The sequence below is a fragment of the Phlebotomus argentipes genome, unplaced genomic scaffold, assembly GCF_947086385.1.
Source record: "Phlebotomus argentipes unplaced genomic scaffold, Phlebotomus argentipes genome assembly scaffold_18, whole genome shotgun sequence".
NCBI lineage: Eukaryota > Metazoa > Arthropoda > Insecta > Diptera > Psychodidae > Phlebotomus > Phlebotomus argentipes.
The window spans coordinates 3,899,381-3,916,511 of record NW_026776177.1 but is presented as its reverse complement, the minus strand read 5'-3'; the positions used below and the strand labels follow the sequence as shown (position 1 = coordinate 3,916,511).

The 17,131-nt window shown below is 38.8% G+C and overlaps 1 protein-coding gene across 2 annotated transcripts in view; it reads left to right on the top strand.

Annotated features, from left to right (window-relative positions):
- The window catches only part of LOC132261338 (semaphorin-2A), a 147,568-nt gene that overhangs the window by 110,029 nt on the left and 20,408 nt on the right, over positions 1 to 17,131 (top strand). For both annotated transcript variants that reach the window (XM_059760159.1, XM_059760160.1), the window contains exons 5-6: positions 4,100 to 4,168; positions 15,473 to 15,580. In XM_059760159.1, coding sequence (XP_059616142.1) covers positions 4,100 to 4,168; positions 15,473 to 15,580 — 177 coding nt within the window. The remainder of the gene's footprint in view (positions 1 to 4,099; positions 4,169 to 15,472; positions 15,581 to 17,131) is intronic.

Genomic DNA, 17,131 nt, shown 5'->3' with positions numbered 1-17,131 from the left:
TCATTTGATTTTAGCGAAATTCAGATTCAAAACCTCGCAAAAGCATTCACATCTCACCTCACACATGATGTTAAGTATGTCTCTCGTGTGGTTGAAAGTTGAAGCAGTGCTGATTGTATGAGGATAAATCTTGTGAAAAACCACATTGTAATTTCTGTTGAATGACAATGCAAGCAGGGATTTCGCAGGGAAGAACTTTACTCCTTTCGTATTCACTGTGTCACCGCCAAAACCCCCCAAGATTGTGATTGATAATAAATTTTGACAGTGTCAAAACCACCTCCGACCGCTCGCAAACTTGTGCGCTTCTCTGCATTATTACGTGAATTGCGAAGGGAATTTAGAGAAACATAACATCCAGAATAGACGCATCTGCAAATCACATTTTGAGACACGCGCGCGTTTCACCTGCGGAAAAGCGACACATTTTCTGGAGAATGAGAAAATTCTATATGAAATCTATGATTCTGTACATCTAGAACTCTGGAAGTGCTTAAATTGTCCTTTTTCCTAAACTTTATATATTTTTTTATAACCGCCTAAAGTATCATAATCTCAAATTAAGAAGTGTTTCACACTATAATACTCAATTTCTTACTTCTGTGAGTCTAAAAACTTGCGGAGAAACAGTATTTTAGAAATATTTGAAGGTTCGACGAGATATTTTCAAGAATCCTTGAAAGAAACTAATTTAGAATGTTTTAAAACCAATACTGGAAAATATTCGTCTAAAATCTGCAATTCTAGAATAGAAAATCAATCAAACAAGACTTTTGAGGTTATGATCAGTCTTAGAACTATTAACACGGTTTAGCATTAAAAATTTATGGTTTTCATCAGATTTCATTATTATCGTGCCAGTAAATGCAAATTGAATCAACTTTAATGCAGGAATGAATGATTTTGGAGGTTATTTACTGGCAAAGTTTGTCTTAAATTCATAACATAACCTCGAAAACTATAAAGAACAATTATTTTTTCTGTAATTACTGCGTTAATTTCTTTTTAAAGTAATTTTTAATTCACTTTAAAACACTTCTACACAACTTCACACCATAATATCTCCCCCTTATGTCGTGTGATCGTGTTATTTTGGCCGAAATTCCTTGATTTTTGACATTCAATCTGTCTTGATATGTTGAGCAACGTTTCAAGTTCCAGTCTATCTTATACTGAGGTTGATGCTTAACAAGTGTCATAGTTTTTGATCCGACAGCTTCGCCCCCAAATTCACCCTGGAATCAGACGTCTTGGAATGGGACGACAATTGAATTTAATTAAACTTGCCATAAGAGTCACATATCGTGTCTGTGGCATCTTAGGCTTGTCACAATTGACACGCTAAGCAAATGTTTATTCAATTTCACATAAATTTCAACAATATGAAAGTTTTGGACGCCGAATTCTCATCGCTCGAGTGCCATTTTTGAGGCAATCAAAGTCATGATAATGAGGGTATTTTTCACAAAGCGCTCGTTGACAATTTTCTCAGCATCACGAAAATATCACCTAATTCAATTTGTCACGTCTCTCTCTCTTGAGGGATTTCCCATCATGGCCACGAAAGTCAAGGGGATGAAGTGTGGAGGAGGGTGAAAAGCTCATTATTGTATCGAATGAGTTTTTCTTTGATATTCAAATGAATTTTCCGCCAAATCTACAATTTAAAATTTACAATCTCACCCTCAAAAAGAGGGTCGACGCGCCTTGTGGCGTTTTTGTTCTGTGATTTTCAAGTGAATAAAAATCACCTCAAAAGTCATTAGAATATATTTTTCGAAGAATGAGAGGGGCTAAATATGTTAATTTTCTAATTTCACTGTAAGCTGGCCTATGAATTCAATTTGGCATCATCATCCCGACATCCAATCCTCCAGTCCGTCCTCTTTGTCTGCCCGCCTCCCGATGGGGCGTCCGAAATGGATGAGCAGACTGTGTGGGAGGATTCCGGGGGGGCGGCCCCGGGGGTGGGGGTTGAGTTTGAAAAGCACCTGGGTCGTCTCTTGGCCGAAATTCAATGAGGAATTAAAACTATATACAGACCATTTTGCCCATCTTCTGGGCGAAGTGAAAGATGACGGCATGAGCGTCATAATAAATTTCACATCATGGAAAATTGTAGTCATTTCCATGAAAATGGTGGAATTTAATGAAATTCCAGACGCTTTGTTTTCCCCCCTCACCCCCCAGAAAAAGCCCGCAGAGACGCGCTGTGGGGAAAGTGTGCAGAGCGAGGCAAAAGAAAAGGGAATATCAAAAGCTCGACACAGTGCAAATACAAATTTTTAAGAGGTTATAAGTTTAATAATATACAGCCAAGTTGCCCTGCAGCGACACTCTGCTTACCATCGCCATTTTCGTGCTCCAAAGTTATATCATCCGCACTGATGGCGTGGTTTTCAAAATGAGAATCTAATATAGACTTATTCCTTGCGTATTTGCAATTATAAAGAGGCAAATGAGAGGCGAATATATGGTGTAAGAGAAATCATTCAAACAAGGTGTATTTCTGAAAGAGGAGCGAAAGAGTGCAGAAGAAACTTAATTTTTTTCCACCAGAGGAGTGAGCAAAATTGAGTATCTCAACTGATTTGTGGGCATCCTCAGGGGGTTCGCCTTGCGAATGCTGTGCAGAGAGAAAGTGGCGGAAAATGGAAATACACAAATTGCTGTAGGTGATTGTCGGGCCGAGAGAGAAGAGCCAAAGAGGATGGAAAGGAAGCAAAAGTGCTGAGAAATTAATCCAGAGTGGAGTGAATGGAAAAACCGGAACTTTAATCAACTCGACACTCACATCGCCAGTGGGCTGTCGACAAAATAGAGGGATGGATGACCGAAAAAAGTGAGTGAGAACACCTTCGGATTTCCCTTCGACAGCTCTCAATCACCGAAAAAGGGGATCTTGATTGCACAGCCACAGGACTTGAGCACCTGCGATGGTCAATTGGAGATTGAAAGCTGTGAGCTTTCAGAATTCATTTCCAACAATCAGAATCTCTGTCGTCATTCTATTTGTGTGAGTTTCTATGCCATGGGCGGGGCATTCGAGTGGGCGTGGCCTATTCGTTTATGGCCTTATTCTGCTTTGCTTTTAATTAGATAATCCATTTAATTCCAAACATCTTATATTCGCATTCAACAGCACTGGTCGATCTTTAATCCAGCTCAGATCTTATGTACTTCACGTGCACTGCATTGACCAGTGCTGCAGTCACGTCCGTGACGCTCGCCTCACTTGAATATTCCAGAAAGTGCTTCTTCATCCTTCCAATGAGAAAATGAAATTGAAAGTCGCCAGGAGAAAAACTGAATAGCGCTACAAAGAGACCTCTCAACATTGAAGTGTGCCTGAGTTATTCTCTTTTCAATTTTTCGCAAGCCATATCTTTTCCACGGCCATCACTGGGAGATCACATTCCACTTCACCCTTCCGCTTCGGCCCCCATTCCCGGGGCTTTCTGGGGTGCGCGCCGTTGGTTGGGGTGGAAATTTTTATGTATGCCCGAGGTTGTGGCGGAGTAAATTGCAAACAAACACTTTTGTTCACTTCATCGTGGCACTTTGTTTCTGTCAAAACCTCGGATACCAACGCTCCTCGGCATCACACACATGTCTCACAAGAAGGTGAGCGTTGGCGGTTGGGGTTGTTTTTGCGCCATGCTCCGGTACGTGTAGATGAGAATATAGAAATTCATTTCCCACACTTTTCCTGCCATTTCCTCTCATTTAATGCGCTCCCAGACAGTGTTTTCAAAGTTCTTTTGCGTGCTCTTTGTGACTTTTTCTCTCTCTCTCCGCTTTTATGTGCAAAGAACTCTTATTGCTATTTTGTTATGTTTCGCGGTGGGTCTAGAGCTTTTTAGAATGCTCCACGTTTAAGTTTTTTCCATATATACATAATTGAAATAAAGCCTGGAAGTTTTCCTCTCGGAGCTCTCTAAGACTCCGCAACGTATACTTGAGTGGTTTTGTAAGAACATTTTGTGACATATTTATTTGAAGTTGTCTTGCGCGGTGTGTGAATTGTAATTTCACTATCACTATCGCTGAGATGAATCACGAATAGGAAAACTGACTGTCTTTTCTCTCTCTCTTGCAGAAGGATCACATCGTGCTGGAGCCAACTGGATACGACACCACGAGTTGTGTGTCTAAAGGAAAAAGTCAGGTATGTTTATCTCCTGAATCTCCTCACAAATTTCTCCGTGAATCCCAGAAATACACAAGATGTGAAAACACACTAATTAAGTGTTGAAATACAAAAGTTTGATAGAAAGTTTGGGGGTGCAGAGAATGAAAGATTTATGGGCATTAATTGAAATGTGGAGAGAAAATCTCAGCTGGGAAGCGAGTAAGTTGGAAAATCATCTCTTATCAACTCACACTGACAAGGTATGAGTCGAGAATTGTGAATTTTAAAACTTTCCCGAAGCGCACACTGTGCGATATCCTTCTCGCCTGGGCGTCTTATACAATTTGTGGTCTATTATTTTATCATATTTCAACCTGACATGCCATTCATTCGAGTGAGAGAGAGAGTCAGGCTCACACGATGCCCTCCCGGGAAAATCTTTCGCGATGCTCGTTCAATTCACTGACATCCAGACAAGCTCTGCTCCTTGTGTGCAGAATTTTATCATTGCACATTGTACATTCTGCAAAAGAGGGGTGAGTTTGGGATGGGGTGGGAATAAAACTTGCGCCACTCTCGCTCCTTTATCCCATTCAATGCGATATAAGTAACATATTTTCCTCAAACATTTCGAGCTACCAGGGAAAATGGCAATGGGGAAATTCATGCAACACGGAAGAGCGAAAGAGGAAAATAGAGCCATGGAACTCGTATGGCTACAGCGACAATGTGCACAACATCGGAGGGAGAAAATTAAGTTATATAATATTGTGCGTGCTATAATGTCAAAGTTTCCTCATTATTGTATTAACACTGTGAAGCACACATTTACACTAAAACTCCAACAAGCCACCGAACCCAAAACTCCCAATGATCTCCTCACACGATCCACCCCCCTTTGCCCACCCCCTGAACTCTGCTTTATTCAGCAGTGCCACTAAATAACAACTATATAATGCAATTCACGGAAGAATATTCCGCCACCGAAAATATTTCATACGTGCAGCATCCGCACCAAACATACGTGATAATTTTTATTATGGGCCCATCAAATACACTAGAACTATAACTGAATCCATTCTCCTGTTCATAGTTATCTCCCCTAATTTTCCTCCTCTGCCTAACTAGACTCAGAGTTGGAAAACTTTAAGATAAGACTGCATTGAAGCACCACAGAGCTTTCTTACAGTTATCGGCACGGTAAAGATTAGATATTTCCCTCGAACCTGAGTTTCTTATTGTGTTACAGTTGGGAAAGTGTTAATAGAACACAAAGGGGTTAATAAGGTATATTTCAAATGTCCATTTGAAAATTTATATCTTAGAAAATAGGCTCAAAATAACGAACTCGAGAATTGCGTGCAGAACCTGAAGAAAAAGTGGAAAATGAAGTTGTTGAATTGATGTTTTAGGTTTGAACATTACACATTAGAGGATTAAGAGAATATTTTAGACCCTATAAGAGCGTTATAGAGAATTTTGGAGAGAAGACTTAGAAAAGGAATAATAATTTGAGCAGCTGAACGTGACTAAGATCAAATGAGGTAAAATCTGCAAGACAAAATTTAAAAAATCCGTATTTTAATACAGAAATTAGAAGATTTCAGGCACAGTTTAAGGAGAACTAAATTGTGTATTGATTAACACATTTTATGTATAAAAATTGGGAGGTTTTTCCAGTTTCACACACGTTTTTAACGTTAAACCTCGCTTAAAACCGTTAATTTCCGATTAAAAATTAAGTATTACAGCAAAAATGTCTATTTATTGGCGTTTCCAAGATATTCAATTGAGAAATTCGCCTTCAGGTCTTTCAAAATTGTGCACAATAATTCTATAATTAATTTCTGAAGTGATAACAAGATAAAATATCTGTTTCTTTTTCGAGAATAACTGCGAAATGAACCGAAAATTCACGAGGAAGGAAAGGATTTTCTGGAATGTGACTTTAGGCCAAGTGACACAGCATCCCCAATATTAGCAACCCCTTGATAGAACACAGAAAAAGTTGAATTATTTGAGATGCTATCATTTTTTGTCACACTTTGCCAGTTCATCTATGACGGAGTCAATGATAAGGGAGACATGAAATAGCGCAAGAGGAAGAGCGGCGGAGCTCATAGAATAGATCAAATTTTCCCTAAAGTGAAATTCTCCCATTTGAAGTGTTGAAAATATGTTTTTTTTTCGACACTGGGATGCAGAGGAGAATTTATGTCGAAGGGAAATTAAATTTCCTGTATCAAAAACACCTTTTCTCCCGCACATTTCGCATTTCTGCAAAAATATGACAAAATTGAATTTTTTAACGATGCACACTAAAAAATATCCCGTGAAAATTGAAGATCTCTTTTTATGCCTTTAGTGTGTTTGGTAGTTAAATTTTTCATCCCTCCGCGCGCACTGTTCACGGCCAATCGACAGGTGGAGCTATTTAAAATCTCATGAGTTTCGTGCAATCTTGTTGGGAACTTTTTATCCAGTCGGTGGGGGAGAAATTTTTTTTCGCGCGCGAGTTTCCGCGATGAATTTGGTCGGTGGGATTTTGTTGTGGTTACAGAGAGAAAAAAAATGTAAATTCCTAATAAAATATTACGCAAATCCTTCACTAAATCACGCGATAATCCTTGTTTCGGTTTTTTTTCGGGGCGGCAGGAGCAGCAACAAAAAAAGGAAAACACAAATAAGGAGATCCGCAAAGTCACTTTCCTTTTTCCCCCGCAGAAATTTGCGCTTAAGCTTTATATGTGGCAGAGACACAATTGTTTCCATTTGTGCTTTTCTTTCCCGCACCTTCGCGAGGGGCGCGCGCGCCTCTCTTGGCACTTTTCTCACCTGCACAATCGATAATTGGGAAAATATATTCCGTCGTGGGTGTGAAAGATTCCCTCCCGCAATTTTCATTTAAGAGCTTTCTGTGTGCTAAACACCCATTTGTGCATCTTATCGCCGAGGAACACCTTCGCAAGGGGCCTCAGGTATCGATTTTTTCCCACCATCGTCACTGTCACGACGCCAAGGAGGGCGTCTTGATGCCAATGGTGAGCATTCCCGACGATGCTCCACACGAGGGAAGATGATAAGTCCGATTTTTCTGCCACGCACTGTATAGAATGGCGAAGGGTGGCCTCGTGCATCTCACCCTGTATCATCATCATCATTCAGGGGAAGATCCACCCTCGACATCGCATCCGCTCTCTATTTATATGCGATTATCTTACGCACAGTCGTGCTCCTGCCATTCGAGAGCAAGTCGGGGTGTGAGTGCGTTGAGCAAATTTGGGGTGAGAGAGTGCACAGCAGATAAAACGGGGAATTCTCCAGCAACCCCCAAAAATTTGTGATTCACCGGCTATCATTCTTTTACTGCGTGTGGCTTTCCTTCATGGAATAATTTTCCACGCAGTGTTCCACACGTGTCTTACTGAGGCGGTGAGCAAACAGAGTTGGAAATTGTCTAGTTTGGGGCGGGGCCTTCGAGTGGGCGTGGCCACGCATCTTTGAATCCTCCGCCTGGGAGAGTGCGGCGATGATCTGGAAAATATTTGAGCAGGGCGAGAGCACATATTTGTCCAAGGAAAGTGATATTAAGACATGGATATGTGGAGTGTAAACTACTCGGCCGTCTCGCGTAGTTTGCCATGATGGTTAGCGTCACAAGAAATGGGATTGGAAGTTTCTACAGACGAGATACTCTCGTTGGCAAACTTTATCGATGCACCAACGGATGAATAACTTTCATCAAGATGGATATGATGTTAATGTTTTGTAGATTTTGGGCTGAGGATGGCGGAGGCCAGAGGTGAAACTACACCCCAAGATTAAACTCACATGGAGCATTTCCTCTATTTGCACAATTTCTCCAGATGGATATGTATGTAATGTGGTATGAACTTTCCATAATTATCATTGCATTCACTGCTATATACACACATTTTATTCCACCTTTCACCACTGTTTGGGGGTGGTTGGCAGTGAGTGGAATTTGCAGCATATTTGCTGAGAACATGCTTGGTGGAATTTGATTATTCCATCTTGGGATAGATGAATTGTCCCAGACACTTGTGGGGAAAAATATGGATTTACAGCATATTTGTGGCCTCATTCAGTTCACTTTGAATTAGAATGTCATACAAATGCCATGCATTTTCAGGGAGTCTTTTATTCAAAGTCAAAGTTAGTGCGCCTCTCAAAGGTGTGTGTAAAAAGTTTCTCATAAAATTTCTAAGGCAAGAAGATAACATTGGAATATCAACCCTTTCTGGGGTGAAATTTGCATCCTATTGAAATGTTTTGGTGCCGTTGGAAAGTGTGTCGGATACATTGTCAAAGAGACTTCACTATTTTGGCACACTTTGACAAAGTGGCAAGTGCCACAGAGCCACTGCAGAGACATCCCTTGAGTGACAAAGCTCGACGACATGGACACAATGACTCTTCACGAGATTGAAGCACTGTGCTGGCAAAAGTTCTTCTTACTCTTTTCCTGTCTCCCACAAAATACCAAGCCAATTCATCTGCCAACAAGAGCAGAGCACTATTATTATATTCCTCTGAGCATTTGATATCGGGAAACAATGCCACTCACTATTTTGGCTACATTTGCAAATTGGCCACCCGAATGTCAGGTGGGAGAAGCACCCATTGAAAGTTTCGAGGGTCGTCCTCAATTGCTCTCGTGTTTTCCCACCGCAAAACATTCGCGTGCAACTTTTCAGCTGCGATGATCTCTTGTCCAACCCGCTGAGGGGGAGGTGAAGCTTTTGGTGGAATTTCCAAGCTCTGTATATCAAAAGTTTGCCGGACAGGAATTTATCAAAAGCTCACAAGTGCAAGCCAGAGGGGTTTGGTGTACGTTAACATGCTCCTTAGCGCGCAACTCCTTTTGCAACATTCTACATCAATTAACTTGCACAAAAGGTGTTTCTCTACTCTGTTTCCATCAACTTTCCCAAGGCATTATTTCACTACAAAGTGTCACTCAATGTCCTGTGTTGTACTCTCTCTCTCTCTTGACGAGCATTTTTTTATCTTCATTATCATTTGCATGGGGAAATGAATTGTCGAAAAATATTTATAATGTAGAAAATTTCTAAGTCATCACTTTGTCTGCCTCAATCCACTGATATTTGAGACATTCTCAGAAATTTATTCACTTGGAGAAGCTTATAAAATGTAAAATGTAACAAAGTGGAAATATATCAAGTCCGAAAAACATTTTCCACCATCTCAGCGGCGAATGTGAGTGGGTAATATTCCCTCCTACCAATTCGGCACGTTCGGAGAGACTCTGGATGGGGTTTGAATGGATGGCCAGGAGAGGAGATAAAGGCATACATATGTATATGTGGAAATGTTTCCACAACTTTGCATACAGAAATGTGTAGGAAAATGGTAGGTGTGAAATATTATACTGATGCAGTATTATTATTTCGGAGCATCGATGCGAAAACATCGGAGCTGAAGTGCCTTTACCCTCTAATCCCAGATGCAAAATGTACTGGAGGGAAAATGATATTTAAATTCTCTGCTATATTGATTTCTCCCTCGCCCATGAAATAGTGTTGGGTTTTTGCGAAATTCCTTAACCCCAAATTTACCCCACGGAATAAATATGGCGAGGTTGGAAAAGTGTTACACCGAATATTTGTATAATATTTTGTATCAATCTCATCTCAATGTAGATGTGGAGTGTAACAAGGGGGAGATAATATACCTTCAATACTTTCTGTGTAGAATCTTTAACACTTCAGACACTTCTGAATGCCTTTAGATGCATTTTCTGTCACTTTTTCGACACAAATGTAGCAAATTCTTAGATTTAAGACTGTAAAAATGACTTCATTTTCCCAGGATTTGTTCATGAATAAATTCTGACGAAATTGTGAGGTTATGAATTCGACTTAAAAAATACTTTAAGCCAGGAAATGAGTAAATATAACGAATATCTCAATGTTTCCACTAAAAAATGAGGTTAAATTCACCACTCTAGAGTACAAACCGCGAGAATATAACTAAACAAAGAAATATTCTTCTAGGCTGAAGTGACATTTTTGAGGTTATGTTTGCCTTTAAAGCTGTTTTATAACAAATCTGGAGATTTTTCAAACGAAAGTGCTCAATTCTGGCAAGAAAGAGAAAAATTAGAACCTTAAACACAAATTAGATAATTTGCCGGATTATTTAATCACCAGAATCTTTTTTAAATCAACCACATAACCTAAAAAAAATGATTAAATTGATTTTTCTTGGCAAAATAATTTAGAAAATGCCTCATTTTGTTGAAAAAGAAGCTTTTGCGATACAAATGTTCTATATATTTTGCCACTTCCTTTCAAACCTTTCTTCCGATCATATTATCTTCCCCTTGGAGCGTAAAATCCTGAGAGATTCAGTGGTGAATTGAGGTGGGAAAAGTGTATATTTCCATTTGGATATGCAGGGAAAATAGCGCACATTTAATGGCTGGAGAAGCAATGAGAAAATTTTTCCAATATAGGCAACATGTAGTAAAAGTGACCCTCTTCCAATGGCTGGGCAAATAAATAGAGAGATGTGATCCTAATTAGCGAAGCAGCAATTCTTCCCCATAAACTCCACGATGGACAACATTAGGGCTGCTGTACAACATAAAAAGCCATGCCACTCTTTTTTCCCCTCCTGTGCACTTTCCCAGCGAGTCGACACCATTCTGGAGCTTTTAATCACCATCTTCGACGTAATGAGGGAGCTTTTATTAGATCCACATACACTCAGGACACAGCGAATGCCGAAGTCAATGCATTAATACGCTTGATCCAGACATTTCTTATTGCTATTGCAAAACTTTTATATGATCCGAAGAGCAATTTGTTTTTTCTCTTATCCACATTTTTATCCGTTCTTTCCTCTCAACTTCTCTCTCTCTACCTTTTCTCACCATTGCCGTTGAAGGTGAAACTTTTCCGATACTTTTGTCATTAAATAGGAAATTCACATATCTCATTGTTATCCATCCCAACATTCTCTGCTCATTTGCCTTCGCAGCAATTTTGTGACTTCTTCACACTTCTGGCGAAATCACTGTATTGAATTTTCACGGAGTATTTCAAAAGTTTTGCTTATGAAAGCCCAGAATTGCTATAAAAATCGACTTGTCAAGGATTTTTCACCCCCAAAACTTATACTTCTTAAGAGTGAAATGACTTTTATCTTAATGAAAATTTGAAGTCTGTCTAAATAAGAAAATCCTTTGAGTGATTTCCCAGGTATTTCAGTGCGTGGTTTCAATTAAAATTCCCAGTGCAAATATTATGCTTGTGTGCATGAGCTTTTGCCTAAATTCCGCAATAAACATGGTGCGGATGAGCTGCTGAATTTCACTATTTACTGGAATAATCGCGTTTACGCATTTTGCCGAATGCAGCGACAGGAGTTTTTCATGTAATTTTCCACTTTACAAACTATGTCACAGCACACAAACTCCGCAATGTTTATTCACTGTGTTCACGCAGTGAATGTTGTCCTGAAACATGTGACAATTGTGATTCCAGCAGCCACTTTTATATCCACAACTTCCCAACCACCCCCGACTGACATGGACACCGCTGGACAGAAACGCGGGGTTGAATTCTCTTCAACAATTCCACGTGTGTTTAAATGCCACCAATATTGACTGTGGACAATGTGAAATTCACCACTTTCTCGGGCTTTAGTTTCACCCCAAAAACAAGCATTTTTCTCTCTCTGCCGGGGCCATTTGCCATCAGTGGAAATTTCGAGCTCCTCTTCCGACGAACACACGATCAAATTGGTCCCTCATTAGTGCTTATATGCAGTCGAGACGCCATTAGGGTTGCATTTTATTTAACAAGGACTCCCCTCGGCTTCTCTGCATTTGTAAACAACGGCAATAGCACGCCGAAAAATTCCTTTTCAGCATGCGAAAGTCACATTAACACTTCATAATGGTTATTTTCTCTGTGGAACATTTTATATTGCGAAATGGATGGGAAATTAGCTTTTCATTATATCCTCTCAACAGTGTTCCTCAACACTAAACGACGCCACATTAGCACCACATTGAATATGCTCAATTATATTTAATTCCATCTCATTGAGGATTTTCCACTGGAGCTCAAAGTGATGTTGTCCAAATATTAAGTGTAGAATGTGTAATTTATGATCTCTTCACGTCATGAAGAGTCTTTTAGCAATCACTGAAGTGATGGAAAATATTAAATTGTTCGGCACAGATTTATTTAATCCGCAGAAGAACACAAATCGACGAGTGAATAGAAAGCTATGAAAAGTCAAAGAGAGCAAAATGAACATTAACCGTTAATTCCGTTGAGAAATTTAAACATTTTTGTGACTGTTTCAGTAGATTTTATTGATATTTATTGGAATATTGACGGAAAAATTGCAAAGTTAACAGAGAAACAAAAAATAATTGTGTCGAGAAGTTAATTTTAAATACATTCAATTTTTAATAGTTTCCTTAATTTTTTTCAAAATTATTTCTTAAAAAATATAAAAATCTGTTATATTTTCTCATTCAAAGTCTTTCGAGAACAAACATTTAAAGAAAATCCTGGAAATCAGAAGTTAGAATGTTCATTTAAGAGGTTATTTTTGACAAAATACTGCATTTTAAGACAATTTTCTTAGGAAAAACTGTACGGCGTTAATTATGAAAAATTGGCTTTTCACAATTTTCAATTCCCTCGTTGAAATGCAAGTTTAGTAAAGACTGCGGATTTCAAAAACGCATTTATAGTCGCAGTGCAAATGAATGGCTATCATGGCGGGATGTTTAAAATGGCAAATGAGCTTAGAGGAATGACAGTGGTCAAATGGGAAAAGCTGGAAAATGCAGTGGGAGATGAATTAACCCACTTCCAATCACCATATTCAATGGAGAAAATGACCAATTTATTCCTGCATATTGATTTAAGCAAATCTGCGTCGCCCAGCGTAAATATCCTGGACGCTCTTCTGTGTGTGGTCAACCAAATGCATAATATTGCACTTTAAAGTGGGCGTTGGGCCGCCCAGCACGCCAAATATGTCACACTGTATCCCTCCTTCCCAAAATGCGGCATTAGATTTCACCCCCACAGCCACCCTCGCTGGTTTGGGGCTCGCCAGCGGTCAGGGGCACCCCATTTAGCAATGCAAAATGCCTAATTATCATCCTTCAGCGGCGCCCGAGGGAGCTTAAAGCTCTCGCGGGTGACTTTAAGCTGAAGAAGAACGTCCAATTGAGATGAAAAGTCAAGATTGTGCGGGAAAAATGTGTGGAAATTCACCTTCGCGGAAGCCATAAATTGCATTTTAGGGTGCCGGCTAGCAATTCCCATCCACACTTTTTCCCTCCGGCGAGCAGAATGTTTATTAAGACATATTCTACCGCTTGGCGAGATAAATGGGAAACATCGCGCGAATCCAGGTTGATGTGGATTTGGCCTTATTTGTGGAGTTTTAATAGGAAATTTCCCCTGGAATTTTCTCATCTGCACCACACTATCCTTCCCGGACTTACCATAAAACTTTTCCTATTGATTTTCCCGGACTTCTTTCCCTAACATTCCTCCTGTGAATTTGAATCCATCCAATACGCCTTTCAAACTTAGAGTTCCTTCAAATGGGTTTTTCCTCCGTCCGAAGCCACCCTTTTCGCCACCCACTTTGGCCGTCTGTGGAGTCTTCAGAGAATGGAATCCGTTGTTCTCCACCCCAGTTTTCGCTCCAAGAGAAAAATCGCATTAATGTTTTGTTGCTTCGGAGGCAAACCACAGAGGATGAGTTACAACAACACACTTAACTTTAAACTTTTCTCACATATATATACATATTCTCTTGCATTAAAGCATATTTTAGTGATTTTGGTGCACAAAAGTATTTAGTATGATCGATAAACTTTAGTTTTTCGGAGTATTTCTGTGTACTAAAATCACACTAAATAAATTACTGATTTTCGGGACATTTTAGTAAGAAATTGACTAAAATTCACACTTTCTAAAGAGCAAAATGCTGTAATTTTCACGACTGCATGATTGTTCTTAAACGATTAACTTAGCCTCCTATTCTACACTTCATAAAAACTCTGTGAATAGGATTTGAGCCGCGGTTGTGCAGAAGAAATCGTATAAAAGCGTTAAACGATAGCTAAAAACGTACAAAAAGCAAGTTGAAAAGTCCAAATCAAGGCGCTTTATGATGTAAATGTCTTCTAGACATTCCAAACTCAAGATTTTATGTGGATTTAATGGATTTAGGGCAAAATATGCAGTGTTTTACAACATTTATGTTGTCCTTTTATGCACATTTCTCTGCATTTTGCAATATCTCGGCTCCGAATTCAGATATCGTCATGATCTCAACGTCATTGAAAAGATCATAGAATTTTGATAAATTCTTGTCTTATAGTCAATGTCCCGAAAATTGAGAGAAATGTCGAATTTTAAGCGCCAAAAGGAAAATTGGCCTCAATTTCACACTTTTGTATACTTTTGTGGATTTTGTTGTATGCGAACTTTTAGTACATCTTTAGTGATTGTTTGATATTCAAGCAGGAAAAACCATCTGACTTATTATTAGCATTCAAGTTAGCATTGCATGCTTAGAAGAAAATGTAATAAAACCAAATTAGAAATATTACATAAATTTCCGTACCAGCAAAACTTATTCAAACAAATCAAAAGCTTCCCGTGCCATGTCAATCAAGCGTGACTTTTTCACTCAAGCAATCCATAAAAGTGGCCGTAAAAGTCGATATAGGAAAAGAGCTGTGCGATACGGAAAGAGGCATTGTAATGCTGTAAATAAGACAAAATCAAATTGATTACACTAATTTGGGTGGAAAGGAGCAATTTTACGATAATTCTCTCCACTTGGGGATGAGGGATGAGGAGAGAGAGAGAGAGAAAAAAGTATATGCCACCCCTTTAATGCTGCATTATTGTTATGGCAGAAGAAAACAGTTGCCTACAATATAAATGGTTGGCAATAAAAAATTGATTTATTCGCTTATATCAATGTTCCATTGATAAATGACACTAATAAATTTATTTCAATAACCCTCCCCATCCCCGCCACCCCGCGCCGCCCACCCGCTGAGACAGTGGAGGCGAGATAGGAAGTCTTGTGTATCTTCAACTTGCGCTGCAGAGCAACATTTCCGCCCAAGTGCATCCATGCGAGTTTGCCAATAAATTGCGAAGGAGAGAAAAGATGAATTTTTGGCTGCTCAGAGCTTTCATTCTCTCACCCCAGAACGTCGATTGCGTTGCCAAAAAATCAACAAGAAGCAGCATTTATGGAATGTAATTAAATAAAAACAATTATCTTCTCTTGCAGCTCTTCGATTGTCGAAATCACATCAGAGTCATCCAATCAATCGAAGAGGGAACTCGACTGTATGTTTGCGGAACGAATGCTCATAACCCCAAGGACTACGTTATTTATGTGAGTAGACACAGTATATTTTCACAATGAGGAAAACCCCGCTTGATTTTAATGCCAAAAGAAGCACAGATAAAATGAACCCATTCGTGGGGAGATCATAAAACTTTTACATTGTTTTAATTATGCCCACGTATAGACCTATAAATATACATTTTGACCTGCAGGCGAAATCACAATTGGCCATCCATTTTCAAAATTTAATGACTTAGCAGGAAATTCGAGAATTTTACACAAATAATCAATTAAACGCCGCCCTTTGCAATTATGAATGGAGTTTAAATGGTAAATATCTGTGCTAAAACTGGTACAATTAAAATCAATAGGGGTGAATTTTAATGTTATTCCCAGCAAGAGAAGTACAAATACATAATAAAATGACTTCCAAAGTTTCTGTCATGAATTCGGTGAATAGTTTTTGTAGAAATTCTTATTCATCGCGATTTTTATCTGTTGAATGAGCAGAAAATATATGAATTGTGAAAAATTGAAGGCTTTTTTCTGAAGGAGAAAATTAATACAATCTTCAATAACAAGTCGATTTCTAAGAAATCTTATGAAAAAAGCTAAATTTGTGTCATAATAATAAAAAAAAAAGAGAATTTTCCAAGCAATATTGCAAGAAAAATCAAAAATTAATTATTTTCGACAAATTCTTTAGATAAATCGAATTATATTTTAATTTATATTCTGAATATTGTTTCAAAATTTAAATATTTTATTATTTTCCTTACATTTTGAAGTTGCTTAAAATGTAAAGGAATTTTGTGAATTTAACTCTTTTGTGCTGTTTTGATGACATTTATTGCCCTTTAAGATATTCAACAATCAAATATAATGGATTTTTTTTTTAATATATTGAATATATTTCATAAAATTTCAATTTACGGGATTTATAGTGGTTATGAGATTATTTGTAGGCTTTTAAACGCCCCAAAATTAGCTCATTGTTGAAATTGTGTTAAAAATTTGCTTGGAAAATACCTTCGGAACGTCTACATGTCTTTAAATTGCTGCCCTCTAGCGGCAATATGTGGAGAAAAAATCAAAACTTTAATAAAAATCACGAAAACTTATGATATCCGTTCTGCATAAGCTCTCAAGCAAGGAAAACTGGGACAATGCACTCTTGCAGCTGTTTTGGCATAATTTATTTGCAGCCGCAGAAAAAGGAGGTTTTAGAAAACTTTGCCAGGAGTTCTGTGTTCCAAAGCACTGGCAAAGGGGAGTGTCGGTTAATAAATGTCACAACAGCTAAGAAAGTTTTCCTCCTCTATTAATTGGTAGTTCTGTTGCCATTCTTCATGCTGAAATTTACTGCAAATTTAACTTTTTGCCCACAAATGGCCGTCATTTAAAATGCCACGCATGCCAGTGACAATTGGCGGGCTTTTTTGAGCGCGTGGGCGGCCTTCCTTGGTCGCCTGATCCATCAAAATGATTGCATTTCCTGGGTGGAAAATATTTACCAATGCCCACGGGGTGATTTATTGACGTCTGTTGTCAACAGTGGAGATATCCAGCGTGATTTGTATGCGGTTCGGATGCTAAAAA